Here is a 14,232-nt window from a genome sequence, read left to right as displayed (position 1 = left end):
GTCAATGTGCCACAAAAAAAGCCACCCCCACGCGGATCCTGAGCGATCCTATACAAGGAAGTCTTTATTGTACATGATTGCTGGAGGGGAGGGAGAGGTAAGGCAGGGCGTTGCGCTGGGAAGCGATCTTCCGGGGTTTGTTTGAGAGGGATCAACCGAGCTGGTTGGACCAGTTGTGGGATAGATTTGACGAATGCAGCTGCCCGGTAATAAGGGATTCCTGCAGGGATTGGACTTTGCCAAGTGAGATGCTCGCCCTCCTCTTAGGGAGACGATCCAAGAACGCCCCCCTGCCAACCCACCCCTTGCCCTGCTCAGTCTCTTGTGCAAACGGAGGTTTGACCTCCCCTCCCAGTTCACACTGGGATTTGATGTTGAACTCCATACATTCACATATTCGTTGGAACCAGAGAGGGGAGGGCGACTCCATCAGCGTGACATCATCCTCACAAACTCTGTAAGGCAAACGTGAAGAAGCACATCAGTGCGGCTGGGGAGCAAGACCCGAGAGACCTGGCTTCAAATCTACGAAGACTGCTGAGTGCTCCCTCGTCCTGACCTACCTCACAGGGCTGTTGTGCTTATCCAAAGGGAGATAAATGGCTGTGAATGCCACCACCTGCTCCTTGGAGATAAACGTGTAATTCACATGTAAAATAATGATGCCCTGGTTGCCAATTTGCTACTGGGCCAAGTTCAGGTCTTTTGTGTTAATTCAACTGTTTTGGGTGTATCATTATTTGTTTAATGCTCTGTTTTGTCTAGCGCTGAATTTAACTATCTTTTGAAGTTCTTAAAATATCTGTTTTTAACTACCTTCTATCAATAATTCAAATCATTGGACTAGATGACATGGGGGTCCCTTCCAGCTCTACAATTCTACAAAATGTTGCTGCATTTTGTAAACGGCTTAGATGTTCCATTAACATGGAGGTGTACGCAAATTTTGTTAAATAAATGAAATGAAGAAGGATGAGGGAGCACAAGACGGGGGCAGCCCTGGCCTGAGACCCTACAGAGTGTTTGCCTGCTGGGGTAGGCAATATTGGCCTGGATGGACAAATAGTATGGCTTTGGTATAAGACATGCTCCTATGCTTGCTAAAGGCTGGTTATTGTGCCCTTTTTGGCTGGCAGTGAGCAGTCTTAAACAAATGAGTTACCAGTGCAATCCAAACTGTGCAACAAGATAAGTCAGTTCTGTCCCCTGGGGAAATTCTGCTTTTACATTTGCTGCTTCACCTGCGTCATTTAGGTTACTTGTGCTGGAAGTTGGTTGTGCTGTCATAGTAGCCTGAAATATCCCCAGAATCTGTATTCTGAAATGACCTAGGTCCCGTTACCTAAGTTGTAAGGAGGAGGCCGCTGGATCAAGCCAGTGGTTCGCTTAGTCCAGCATCCTATTCTCAGGGGTCAACCTAGGGGAAGGCCACAAACAGAACCTGAGCTCAACAGCACTCTCCAAGAATGGAATCCAGAAGCATTAAAGGTAAAGGTAAAAGGACCCCTCAACGGTTAAGTCCAGTCAAAGTCGACTATAGGGTTGCGGCACTCATCTCACTTTCAGGCTGAGGGAGCCGGCATTGGTCCACAGACAGCTTTCTGGGTCATGTGGCTAGCATGACTAAACCACTTCTGGTACAACAGAACACCATGACGGAAACCAGAGCGCATGAAAACACCGTTTACCTTCCTACCGCAGTGGTACCTAATTATCTACTTGCACTTATGTGCTTTCGAACTGCTAGGTTGGCAGGAGCTGGGACAGAGCGATGGGAGCTGACCCCATTGTGGGGATTCGAACCACCAACCTTCTGATTAGCAAGCTCCCAAGAGGATCAGTGGTTTAGACCACAGCGCCACCTGCGTCCCTCCAGAAGCATTACTGCCTCCGACAGTGGAGGTAGAACATAGCATTCAGGGTCATTAAGTCTTGCCTGGTGTGTTGGGACAACTCCCACACTCTGTTATCTAGTGCCTGCTCATTAAATTAAATTAGTACCACAACCACCCTGCCAATGGGGTTGCAATCCAAAAACAGGGCAGGTGGAGCAGGGAGGCTGGGTGTTTCCAGCTCCTTGTTTCCCCACCACCAGCAGCCCATTTTGACAGGTGGGCTGTGTGCTACCACCTCCATGCAATTGGAGCAATCCAATAACTCTCTAACCCTATTATCCAAGCCCATTTAAGCCTATATCTTTTCAGCCTGTGCTCCTAAATCCCATCTCCCCAGACCTTTAAAGCTTTTAACCTCTCACCTTGTATCCCGATAAGCCTATAATCTCTTTCCATCAATCCTATATTCCCCGATTGCATCTCACCCTCAAAATCCACCGTCCCGTCTCCATTGACGTCGGCTTCCTTCACCACATCAGCAATCTCCCGGGACGTCAGCCGCTCGCCCATCAGCCTCTGCATGGCCTGGTACAACTCATCCAGAGTGATCTCGCCATCCCCGTTGGTGTCAAACTGGAAATGGGGAGAGGCATGGTAGTTAGTTGCGGTGAGAGTCAGCATACTTAATCTGAACAGGAGCAAGAGGGTGAAGTTTAATGGCACAAGATGCAGGACAGAAGAGAGGAAGTACCTCTTTGTGCAGTGGTTCGTTAGCATATGGAACTCATTGCCACAAGATGCAGTGGTGGCCAGTTAACCTGATCCCATTTTAAAGCTAACGGAAATAGGATATATCAATGTCTTTTCGTCAGGATTAATGATAGGAGAGAAATCCAATTCAGTTTGCGTTTAAAAGGTGAACTGGTGTCATACACGCATGCCAAAAAAATAAGGAAACCAAAACGCAACCATCCTTTACAAAAGTCGCTTTTCCCCAAATTTTGCAATGCCGCGCTCCAGCCAAGAAATTGTGCCAAAATGCACATACGAGGGTAAAGTGCGCATAGGTAAAGGTAAAGGGACCCCTGACCATTAGGTCCAGTCGTGACTGACTCTGGGGTTGAGGTGGTCAACTCGCTTTATTGGCCAAGGGAGCCGGCGTACAGCTTCCGGGTCATGTGGCCAGCATGACTAAGCCGCTTCTGGCGAACCAGAGCAGCACATGGAAACGCCGTTTACCTTCCCGCCAGAGCGGTACCTATTTATCTACTTGCACTTTGACGTGCTTTAAAACTGCTAGGTTGGCAGGAGCAGGGACCCAGCAACGGGAGTTCGAACCACCAACCTTCTGATCAGCAAGTCCTAGACTCTGTGGTTTCACCCACAGTGCCACCCGCGTCCCTTAAAGTGTGCATAGAGAAGCACATGTCAGTGAAAAATAATGGAGGAAAAATGCATTAAGGAAATATAAATATTAGTGAAATATTAGTGCTGTCCAAAAAAAAAAAAAAAAAAGGGAAGTGTACCAAAAGGATTTGCACCAAAAGGTTGATGGATTCTCATGAGAACTGAAAAAAAAGTAGAACCTCCAAGTCCAGATGCAGTATACCTCTGAAAACCACAAGATGAGGAGCAGCAGTGTAGGCTTTTGCCTTCCTGCCCTGCCTGTGGTCATCCGGTGGGTCACTATAGTAAGTAGAATGCTGAATTAGATGAGAATGGCCACTTATGGACCACCAAAAAAAGCGGACACAGCTGTGAGTAAAATTCTGGTGTGGTAACATATGTATAAAAGCAAACTGATAAATAATAATTATTTAAATACAAATACAGTACACCTCATGATGTATGTGACCAGGTAACTTGTGTGCCTGTCTTATCTGCTTCCAGATGCCAACTGTTGATGAGCAAATTAAAGGGTCTTTCTCTCCCTTAAATCAGACGTGGACCAGACAGTCCTTCAAATATAGGAACCCTTTAAATAGAGCACTGTTCCCCTCACAGTGCTTCCAGCAGAGGACTTCTGTGAAGTAAGAGAGATTGTCTAGACCTTTGGTCTGATCCAGGAAGTTTCTTCCTCTTTCTTCTCTTATTTTTTTATGGAACTAGCAAGGTTGGCAGAGAAGGGATAGTCATGGGGAGTGCTACGTCCCATCCCCAGCTTTTTGGGTGGGTGGGGATCAATGTTGTCTAGTTGGGTAATGAGAAGTTGGGGGATGAGTGGTGTTCAATTTTCTGGGAGGGAAAGGGGACTTATGACAAGCTGGGATAAGTGAATCTGTTTTTCTAGTCTTAACCACTTCTCCACATTTCCGTATCAGATTGTGGAGTTGGGAATTAAGTCGTCGTGAAAATTCACCAGCATTTTAGTATGAATTTCTTCTAATGTGCACATTTACCAATGTAATTTTGCCCAACATACACATTTTTGCAAATCCATTTTCCCAAACAGAATGCACTTTCATATTTCATTTCCACTAACAAATGCATTTTTAACACTAATTTGGGGAAGTGCGGGTTCTGAAGGGATGGCTGTTTGTGCATTGCTGCGGAAAGTGCGGTAGATTTGTTAGATTTGCCTTTGAATGAGAACGGAATCAGATTTCTGCCCCACCCCTGAGAACAAGAAACAAGGCTGAGAGAAAGAACTCCAAAGTCCTGTCCAATCCCAGCCCATCTTACCTCCTTGAAGGCATCCCTCATTTCCTGAAGTCCAATCATGCCCGCCGTCTCTGCCAGCAGCTTTGGGGTCATCATCTCCACAAAGTCCTCGAAATCCACGCGCCCTCCAACTGCAGTGACCACAGTCAGGTTAATTTCTTAGAAAACTCAGATATCTTGGTTTTCCCTTCAAGTTTCCTTACATATCCCTGATCAGCAGCCGGTTTGGGGCTGCATATACAGCATACGTTTAAAGCGGATGGTTTCCCCCTAAGAATCCTGGGAATGTAGTTTGCTAAGGGTGCTGGGGATTGTAGCTCTGTGAGGAGTGGACTACTGTTCCCAGAATTCTTTGGGGGAAGTCATGTGCTTTACAACCTAATATACCAAAAAATTCAAACTAAACTAAAGAGATTAGATAGATGATAGATAGATAGATAGATAGATAGATAGATGATAGATGATAGATGATAGATGATAGATGATAGATGATAGATGATAGATGATAGATGATAGATGATAGATAGATGATAGATAGATAGATAGATAGATAGATAGATAGATAGATAGATAGATAGATGATAGATATAGATAGATAGATGATAGATAGATAGATGATAGATATCTCAAATGGGGGGGAGGGAACTAAAGAGAAAAAGAAAGTAAGATACATTAATAATAATCCTCATAGAATCATCATATGATCCTCATAAAACACAAAATTATAAATATAACCCTCACTCAACATTTTACCTTAAGCTTCACACATATGGAGAGTTGAATCCTCTCTTACCCTGAGAAAAGCCACTTTGACCTGCCTCTCATACAGGCCAGCTCCTTGTATGTATCTTCATTTATTATATGTATTATATATATGTATTAATTAATATTAATTAAGACATACATCTAGCTAATGCTACTGGAGAGCCACCAGAAATCAAACATCACACAAGAAACCCAATCAAAAAGAAAGAAAAAATAAGGGGGGGGGGGACAAGAAAGAAGAGAAAGATAAAAGAGAGATATTTTCAGTTCCCTGTCTGCCAATTGTGTATATAACCATTATTCAGAGTATTTAACATACTGTATTTTTCGCTCTATAAGATGCACTTTTCCCTCCTAAAAAGCAAGGGGAAATGTGTGTGCGTCTTATTGAGCAAATGCAGGCTGCACAGCTATCACAGAAGCCAGAACAACAAGAGGGACTGCTGCGCAGCAATCATTCTTGCTGTTCTGGCTTCAGGGATAGCCGCGCAAAGCCTCTTCAACAACATTTGATTCGGAATATTTTTTTTCTTGTTTTCCTCCTCTAAAAACTAGGTGCGTCTTATGGTCTGGTGCATCTTATGGAGCGAAAAATATGGTATATACTCAAGAATCATTCTAGCTATGAATAATATCTAGTTACTGTGGTTGGGCCTGTGCTTTCTAGGCACGGGACAAGCAGAATCGTGGATGAGCCTGAAGTCCAGCCACTGCATCACACAGGAAGCTGCCACACTGCTGCCTACCACCGGCTCCACACAAACCTCTTTTCCCTCTGAAATGGCAGAGAAGTCAAGGGCTGGTTGAATCCCAGGCAAGCTGACAGTGGCCATCCTTTATGTTAGAGCCAACACCCATTGGAGACCCAGGTAGTTATACCAGGACTCCTTCCCATCGTCAGCCTTCCTCAACCTGAGGTCTTCAATATGCTTTGGGATACAATTCCCAGCAGCCCTTGCTTAGTATTGTTCATGGTAAGAGATTATGGGAGTTGTAGTCCAAGATTTTGGAGGGCTGCTAGCTGAGGAAGGCTGCCTTGTACCTGAGGTCTTCAGTACGCTTTGGGATACAATTCCCAGCAGCCCTTGCTTAGTATTGTTCATGGTAAGAGATTATGGGAGTTGTAGTCCAAGATTTTGGAGGGCTGCTAGCTGAGGAAGGCTGCCTTGTATCTTCAGTCCAGCACCATTCTTTATTGAAATATTCAACCCAGTCCTCGGAGACCAGGCACTTACGATTCATGTTGATCTGCTGCGACAGTTCGATAAGCTCCATCTCAGTCGGCATGTACCCCATTGTCCTCATGAGGTTGCCCAAATCTTTGCAGCTGATATAGCCATCCTTGTCCTTGTCAAACTCATCGAAGGCCTCACGGAGCTCTGTTTTTGCAAAACAGGAGCAGCAAGAGTAGCAGCAAGGGTAGCAATAATAACCGAGTAAAGAAAACCTCTGTGTCATTGGTTTTCCAGGTTTTTACCTCAGGGAACACTTCCTCTGGAAGGCCTGCTGAAGGACCCTCTAGCACCTGCTGTGGAGTTCCAACATGTTCTAGAAGATTCTGGGTATGTTTTAAGGCAAGGGTATAGAAGCCGTGGCCCTCTACATATTGCTGGACTACAGCTCCCATCGTCCCTGACCATTAGTCATGCTGGCTGGGGCTGATGAGAGCTGTTTTCCAGTAATAAGATGGAGGGCCACAAGTTCCTCATCCCTTTCTTAAGGCCTCACCATCATTCCTCATGAACTGGGTGTGCAATCAATATCCCCTATGGCTAGGGATGGGCGCATCTGTCCATTTCACTTTCCCCCAGTTTTTTATTTTTCCAAACAGTTCTCCACCTTTTCTTATCAGTTTGCCATTTTGTGCTTTTAAAAGGTCCTCGAGAAAATTCACCAGCATTTTAGTGTGAAATTCAAGTAATTTCAAGTGTGAATTTCACGTGATATACACAGTTTTAATGAAATGTGGGTCAACATAGACATTTCTGCAAAGCGATTTCCCATGATATATGGCATTTCCACCAATATATACATTTTTATGCATACTTTCCCCAAAATATTTTTGTAAACATTATTTAGCTGGGGAACTACACTGCAAAATTCAGAGACGTGTGACTTATAAAGGAAGGCTGTGTTTCGGTTTGCTTGTTGTTGCGGAAAGTGCAAATTATGTAGGTTTGCCTTTAAATGCAAACTGGATTGAATTTCTCCCTCATCCATGTTTATATTAAACACCAGAGGAAGGTCAGTCATGGTTGGGAAACTCTTTTTATGGGAAGCTCAAACGTTACTGATCTTCCCATCAAAGAATCCCTCATAATCTTCCAAAGCAACTCAGAATTTCCCAGAACAATTTAAAAAAAACCCCCAAAGCTGCTGCTCAAAAGTATCACAAATGCCCATCCTACTTACCTTCGATTTCATCTGCTCCCAGTTCCCGCTCCTGTAAGGCAGATGTAAAGTCATTCATAGTGATACAGGCACATAGGAAGGGAGGAAATGAAGAAGTCTTGGTTCACAGTCCTCAACCTCACAAGAAACTACTCCTTCCTCCTGAGCTGTAGAAAACAAGACCCCCAAAGCCCTAATGCCCAACCGATCTCTCCACCCAACCCTTCCCGACGCCCAAACAAAGGCTCCTCTTCCCTAAGGCCAATCGAAATAATTGCATCGCGCTGTCAAAACCACAGCAATGCTCCCGTTGAGTTGACAGCTCAATATTTACAGGCACACAGAAGGACAAAGTGGATCCAGCAATGAACTGGAACACTGCCCAGAATGACAGAGCCAGTGATCACAGTGAGATGGAGGAACGGAGAAGTGGGGCGGCGGGAGAGAGAAACCCTACACAATCCTAAAACTCAGTGACAAAACCCAGGAGGTGCAGAGCCCATGGAGGAGCAACCATGTAGCTGCAGATGTTTGGGGAGAGAGAGAGAGAGAAAGGCTGAGACCATCTCACTGTGCTTTCTGATTCACAGAGACCCATCCCCGAAACTTCAAGCAAGTACAACCGAGGGTGAGTCCATGAGCTGGCAGCAGCTGAGTGCCTTGAGGATCACTAGGGATGCGTACACACCATATAGTTAAAGTACATTTCCCTCCCCGTAAGGAATCCCGAGAGCTGTTGTTTATTAAGGGTACTGGGCTCTGTCAGAGGTAAACTACAGTTCTCAGGTTTGGGGGAAGGTACGCTTTAAATGCATGTTAGGGCTGCAGCAAGATATCATAATCTGTTCCACTACTGAGCCTGGGGTAGGACAGGACAGATAATTCATACTAAGGGGGAGGGAATTAAGAGATGGTTCACAGGACCCAATCCCAGTTATTTTGCCTTAGACTCCCCGCCCCCAGTCTCCTGCGCCTTCCCTATTATAACCTTTTAAAAACAAAAGTTTGCTCACAAGATGACTGGGTGTGCTGCACCCGACAGTGCCAGCGACAGCCTCAGACACCCCCAACCATTTTAATTTGCCCGGCAGTTAATTTGTGCCCCCGTGGCCCTGTGCACCGAGTGTTTTAGTTCCTACCCAATGCCCCTGAGGCCAGCTTAGCCCCCGACTGCCTTTCTCTGGCATACTTTCCCAGCATTCAGAGACCCAGCCAGGTTATCTATTTGGCTGTGGTGGTGACAGAGAATAGGTTGTGAGAAGGGTACTCCCACAGGACACGCATATATTTACATTTCCCATCATGTCATTTTGACCGAAAAGTTGGGGCATGTTTTGGAAACCATCTAATAAAAAGGGAAAAAATAAGAAAACCCTGCCTGCCAGAGGCAAAAGGGGAACGAGAGATGGCAGCATGCAAGACGCGTTGCCTCTTTCAAACCAACATTCTAGAAGTTAAATCGAGCCCATAGAATTCCATCTCCCTCTTGCTTCTCCAACGCACTAGACTTCTCCTCCCGGGACCTGGGTCCTCCAGAACACCATAAACTGCAAGCTGCCTTCATGGAGCTGAGTCTGGAATCCTTGGGGCTCCTCATCCCACCGGGCCCCACTTTTGGTTAATTTCCCTTGCAGAGGAAAATGGAAACTCAGCCCTTGCTTTGGCTGACCGTTCCAGACCGTTTGCCCTGCCCACCTGGGCTGCTGCACCCTCTTGCCCAGTCCCCCCCCCCCCCGCAATGGCCATACCCCCTGTTTCTCAGCAATCCCCTTGCGCAGGAAGATGCAGGCTGGTCCCAGGGTGTTCTGCATGGCGCTGAGTGCTGCGTGTCCTGGTCACCCTCCGTACGGTCCTTCTGACGCTTTGTCCCCTTCAGCAGAAGAAGAGATGGCTCTTATGGATGCGGATGTTTTATAGAGGGGAAAGGGGATTATCTCTCCCCCCTCACTTCTGATCCTCACCCCCGCTGTCCAGGCCTTTTTGTTCTCCTCCTAGCTGTGGTATCTGCAAAATAAATCCCTCCTCCCCTCCCCAGATTAACATCTGCCGCATGGTAAGAGCTGGCAGCCAGGACTCCTCAGGCTGGGCAGAGGAGCCAGAAGGGTCCAGCGAGTAATGGGATGGGGTGCAGGGTTCTGCTGCGGCTGTCTGGGAAAGAGGGAGTGGGATTTAGTGGCAGATTTGATCCAGAACTCTTGCTGGGACGTTCTGGGACACTTGAGACTCCTCCTGATGGTCGATTTATTTGTTTATTTGTTCTGATTTGCTTGCTGGGTGGCTATATGGCAACGAGAGTTCATCTTACATTCACCCTGATTTGCTCACAGTGTGTTTATATGTCTTCCTATTAATCAGCCATTCATATTAGACTTTGCCATTCATTTTCCTGTCACTTTCCTAACTGCAAAAGTGGATTTGTTGCTCTAAGGTACCAGAGCGCTTTAATCCACTTCAGTTGCACAAACCTAAATTTCCCAGTACTGTAAGCGCTTGGATCCCTCCCACAGAAAACTGAGAGTCTGGAGGCACCCCAAGGGCCAATGAGTTAGGCTGCCAGCATGCCATGCTTTGAAGCACATTGCTCCCCCCCCCCAAGAATCCTGGGGGCAGTAGTTTACACCCCACAGAGCAACAATTCTCAGCACCTTTAAACAACTACAGTTCCTGGATTCCATGGGGAGGGGTGATGTGCCTTAAAGGTATTACACACACACACACACACACACAGAGAGAGAGAGAGAGAGAGAGAGAGAGAGAGAGAGAGAGAGAGAGAGACTAGATTTCTGTGTAATTATAGTGCAGCGGGTTCTTTAGGGCAGCCATGTTATTTTATACAGTTAGAGCTAGACTGCTTCGGGTGGGTTCAGGGGGACCCCCCCACCCCTTTCCCAACCCACTTCCTTGGATATCTTTTCGCACAGGTTCTGCCTGACACTGGGATGGGGAGACGGGATCAGGTTCACCTGTAGTGTACCTGGGTTAAGACGCAGCAGCTGTCTCTACCAGGGGAAAAAAGGTTGTGAACCCAATATGTGTGTGTGGGTGTGTGGGTGTGGATGTGGATAAAGTATCTTTATGGAGGTATGGAATGTGGTGGATGAAGAGCATTGGTGCGTGTGGATAGGAAAATAAAGAGCATTTGTCTTTTTAAAATGTAAAGAGCTTCTTGTTTTGATGTGTGTGTGTGTGTGTGTTTGTTTGTTTGTTTGTTTGTTTGTTTGTTTTAGTTTATTTCTACAAGTGGGAGTTGTGCTGAGATATAATGCTCACCAGACAGGCAATGCCTTGTAAGGAACAGCATGGAAAATGAAACTAGAACTAGGGACTGAATCAATGCAGGGACTGCATTAGTGCGATTGTTAGGCATGTTGTATAGTCACTTTCGGACAGTAAAAGAGTTACCGTTCATCTACGGCAGACTCTGGCATTCATTAAACAGCAGCAGCAGCAGCAGCAGCAGCAGCAGAGGCATCCAGTCAGGTATCAGGTGTGCCACACAATTCGGTCTGTTGTCTAGTGCATGAAATACGAGTCAAATTACCCCCATCTGTTCTAATTGATGCATTAATTAATAAATAAATTAGGCCTGCAATTTTCTTAAATTAATTGACTTGCACTAAGAACTTTGGACGGGCAAAAGAGCTGCCCCAGTTCTTCATAAATTAATTGTTCAACTGTTAAATATATATATATATTTATTGTTGTTTTAGGCAGGTGCTGGCTAACTGGATGGCAGCCATAATATTTAGAAGAGACATTTTGCAGTCTCCCATACAAAGAAAGGAACTTTTGCAGGGCAGCGTGTGGGTAGAGAGCAGAGGCAAATTTAATACCCCAAGTAAGTAAAATAATAAGTGTAAGTATATAACTAGCCAGTGCTTTTTTTCCCCCTGGGGAGACGCAGGCAGAGCCATAGCTAGGTAATCTTGCACCCCGGCAGAACCGTCCAGATTCGCCCCCTAGCCACAGACAAATTAGCTTTTCTTTCTGCCTCTCATCCACCCCTCCCCCCAGTCAATTCACCCTCTATTTAAAAACCATTTCTTATGAGGCAATAATCAATATTTATATTTATTGACATATTTTTAGCTGATTATGTGGGGGGAGGCCATTGCCTTCACCCCTGGCGGGGACCCACCTCACCACCCCCTAGCTACGGCCCTGGACGCAGGGGTATGCATGCCCCTAAACATTTTATGAACCTTTGTACTTTGTGGTGTAGTGGTTAAGAGTGGTCGATTCGTGATCTGGGGAACCGGGTTCGCGTCTCCGCTCCTCCACATGCAGCTGCTGGGTGACCTTGGGCCAGTCACACTTCTCTGAAGTCTCTCAGCCCCACTCATCTCACAGAGTGTTTGTTGTGGGGGAGGAAGGGAAAAGAGAATGTTAGCCGCTTTGAGGCTCCTTAAAGGGAGTGAAAGGCGGGATATCAAATCCAAACTCTTCTTCTTCTTCTTTTGTCCATTTACTGTATTTATTTTTCCTGATTTGAACTATAAAATGGTGATTTTCTTGAGTCAAAATGAGAGTACCCCTAAACATTTTTTTTTGGGGGGGAGCACCATAACTAGCTAATATTTCTGGTCAATCTAGTCACTTAGCAGAGATGATATATTGATAGACCTGACCTCTGAGCAACTTGGGTTGTGTAAACATATCATAACATCCACAGTAGAACAAAATCAACTCAGTCCATCAAAGGCTTGTGGAGGAAGGTGAGTATTTACCTGGCCGAAAAAGGAGTCAGTGAGTGCGGCAAGAGTATTGTTAGCCCAGAAATGGAAACAAGAAGAAATTCCGACGAAAGAAGAATGGCAGACGAAATTAATGGACTATGCAGAATTGGACAAAATGACAGGAAGGATTCGAAACCTGTGGGACCAGAGATTTACAGAAGATTGGAAGAAGTACCGTATTTTTCGTCCTATAGGGTGCACCAGCCCATAGGACGCACCTTGTTTTTTTTGGGGGGGGGGAATGAATAATAATAATAAAGCTTCCCCCGACCCCAGCCCCCAGAACAGGCTGCTGCCCGCAACCCTTGCGAGCCCGCGGGAACTCCCGCTGGGCGCGTAAGGCTTGCGGACACCCGTGCAAAGCACGGGGCGCCCTCTGGAGGGCGCCTCGTGCTTCGCGCTGCAGGCTGCCGCCCGCAAGCCTTGCGAGCCCAGCGGCAACTCCCGCCGGGCTCGCAAGGCTTGCGGATAGCTTCCTAAAGCCTGGAGAGAGAGAGAGGGGTCGGTGCGCACCGACGCTTCTCGCTCTCCAGGCTTCAACGAAAGCCTGCATTTGCCCCATAGGACGCACACACATTTCCCCTTCATTTTTGGAGGGGGAAAAGTGCGTCCTATAGGGCGAAAAATACGGTATATGAATTATTTGAAGAGCAACTGTAATCAACAAATTACGCTAGTAGGACTACAAGAAGTTTTGTAAGGAGAAATATACGAAGTGTTACAAAGTAGAAAAGGATAGAGATATTGGTTATGAGTCTGAAATGTAATAGGGAAGATAAGAAATGCATACTTAGAGATTAGATTGGAAAATTTTCAGACAGGATTGATGGAAGTCAAAAATTTGAATAAGATGTAAAAGTATGTTTAATCACTGTTGAAAATGATATGTGATACACACACACACACATACACACACACACACACACACACAGGTACCTCGGGTTACATACGCTTCAGGTTACAGACTCCGCTAACCCAGAAATAGTGCTTCAGGTTAAGAACTTTGTTTCAGGATGAGAACAGAAATTGTGCTCTGGCGGCGCGGCGGCAGCAGGAGGCCCCATTAGCTAAAGTGGTGCTTCAGGTTAAGAACAGTTTCAGGTTAAGTACGGACCTCCAGAACGAATTAAGTACTTAACCACTGTGTGTGTGTGTGTGTGTGTGTGTGTGTGTGTGTGTGTATGGGTCAGTGAAGGCGCCAGGCAGACCCCATTGGAGAGAGGGTTCCACAGACAGGGGCCACAACTGAAAAGGACCTAGAATCATAGAACTGGTGACTTTGAAGGAACCCCGAGTCATTTAGCTCACCTCACCCCAGTGCAGGAATCCTGCCCACAGCCATCCCTGAGTGGGCTTAACCACCAACCTTCTGGTTAACAGCCAGACACACTGACCCATCTCCCTCTGAGCAGGAGACAGGCCTCAGATGAAGATCTAGGGACCTGGGCAGACTCCGTTCACATCTCCTTCCCACTCCATGGACAAAAGCCAACTGAATTGTCGGTTGAATCTTACTTCAATGGCGGTGGCGCTGTACTTGTGGGGTGTAGGCTGGCTTGGAAGACGTGTAGGTAGCATGACACAAACACTGCTGGGTGATCCCAGTGGCCCCTTCCAACTCCACAATTCTACCATTCTGTCTTCCCACACCTGGTCTACCGCCTGAGAACACCTCGTTCTGGCTAGGGGCCAGGCCATCGCTGTCCCAAGGGGAGGAGAAAGCGGGATGGTGGGACGTTGGGAGCCCTGCTCTCCTTGAGAACCTTTGGCTTCCCCTCGTGGCTGCCATGGCAACCAGGTGGGTTCTTCTTCCTTCTCCCTCATTGGTTGCTAGGAGCCGCTGC

General features: G+C 46.4%; 1 protein-coding gene across 4 annotated transcripts; it reads right to left on the bottom strand.

The window, feature by feature from the left end:
• Window positions 1-39: 39 nt before the first annotated feature.
• LOC310691852 (calcium-binding protein 5) lies at window positions 40-14,180 on the bottom strand. Of its 4 annotated transcripts, none has more exons than XM_083472070.1 (8): window positions 14,039-14,180; window positions 11,055-11,165; window positions 9,401-9,522; window positions 7,674-7,704; window positions 6,497-6,640; window positions 4,518-4,627; window positions 2,321-2,468; window positions 40-455 (listed from the first exon to the last, which is right to left on the bottom strand). In XM_083472070.1, the coding sequence occupies exons 3-8, from the start codon at window positions 9,461-9,463 to the stop codon at window positions 430-432; spliced, it is 522 nt and encodes a 173-aa protein (XP_083328196.1). In that variant the 5' UTR covers window positions 9,464-9,522; window positions 11,055-11,165; window positions 14,039-14,180; the 3' UTR covers window positions 40-429. The 4 variants fall into 4 exon arrangements, with proteins under 4 accessions (XP_083328196.1, XP_083328197.1, XP_083328198.1 ...); XM_083472071.1 differs by lacking the exon at window positions 14,039-14,180 and adding an exon at window positions 13,904-14,028; XM_083472072.1 differs by lacking the exons at window positions 11,055-11,165; window positions 14,039-14,180 and adding an exon at window positions 13,904-13,976.
• Between the last annotated feature and the right edge of the window lie 52 nt (window positions 14,181-14,232).

This window comes from Podarcis liolepis (genome assembly GCF_965112155.1).
Source record: "Podarcis liolepis genome assembly, chromosome: 13".
Taxonomy (NCBI): Eukaryota; Metazoa; Chordata; class Lepidosauria; order Squamata; family Lacertidae; genus Podarcis; species Podarcis liolepis.
Note: the sequence above shows the minus strand (reverse complement) of the source record. Positions and strands in the feature narration are given on the sequence as shown.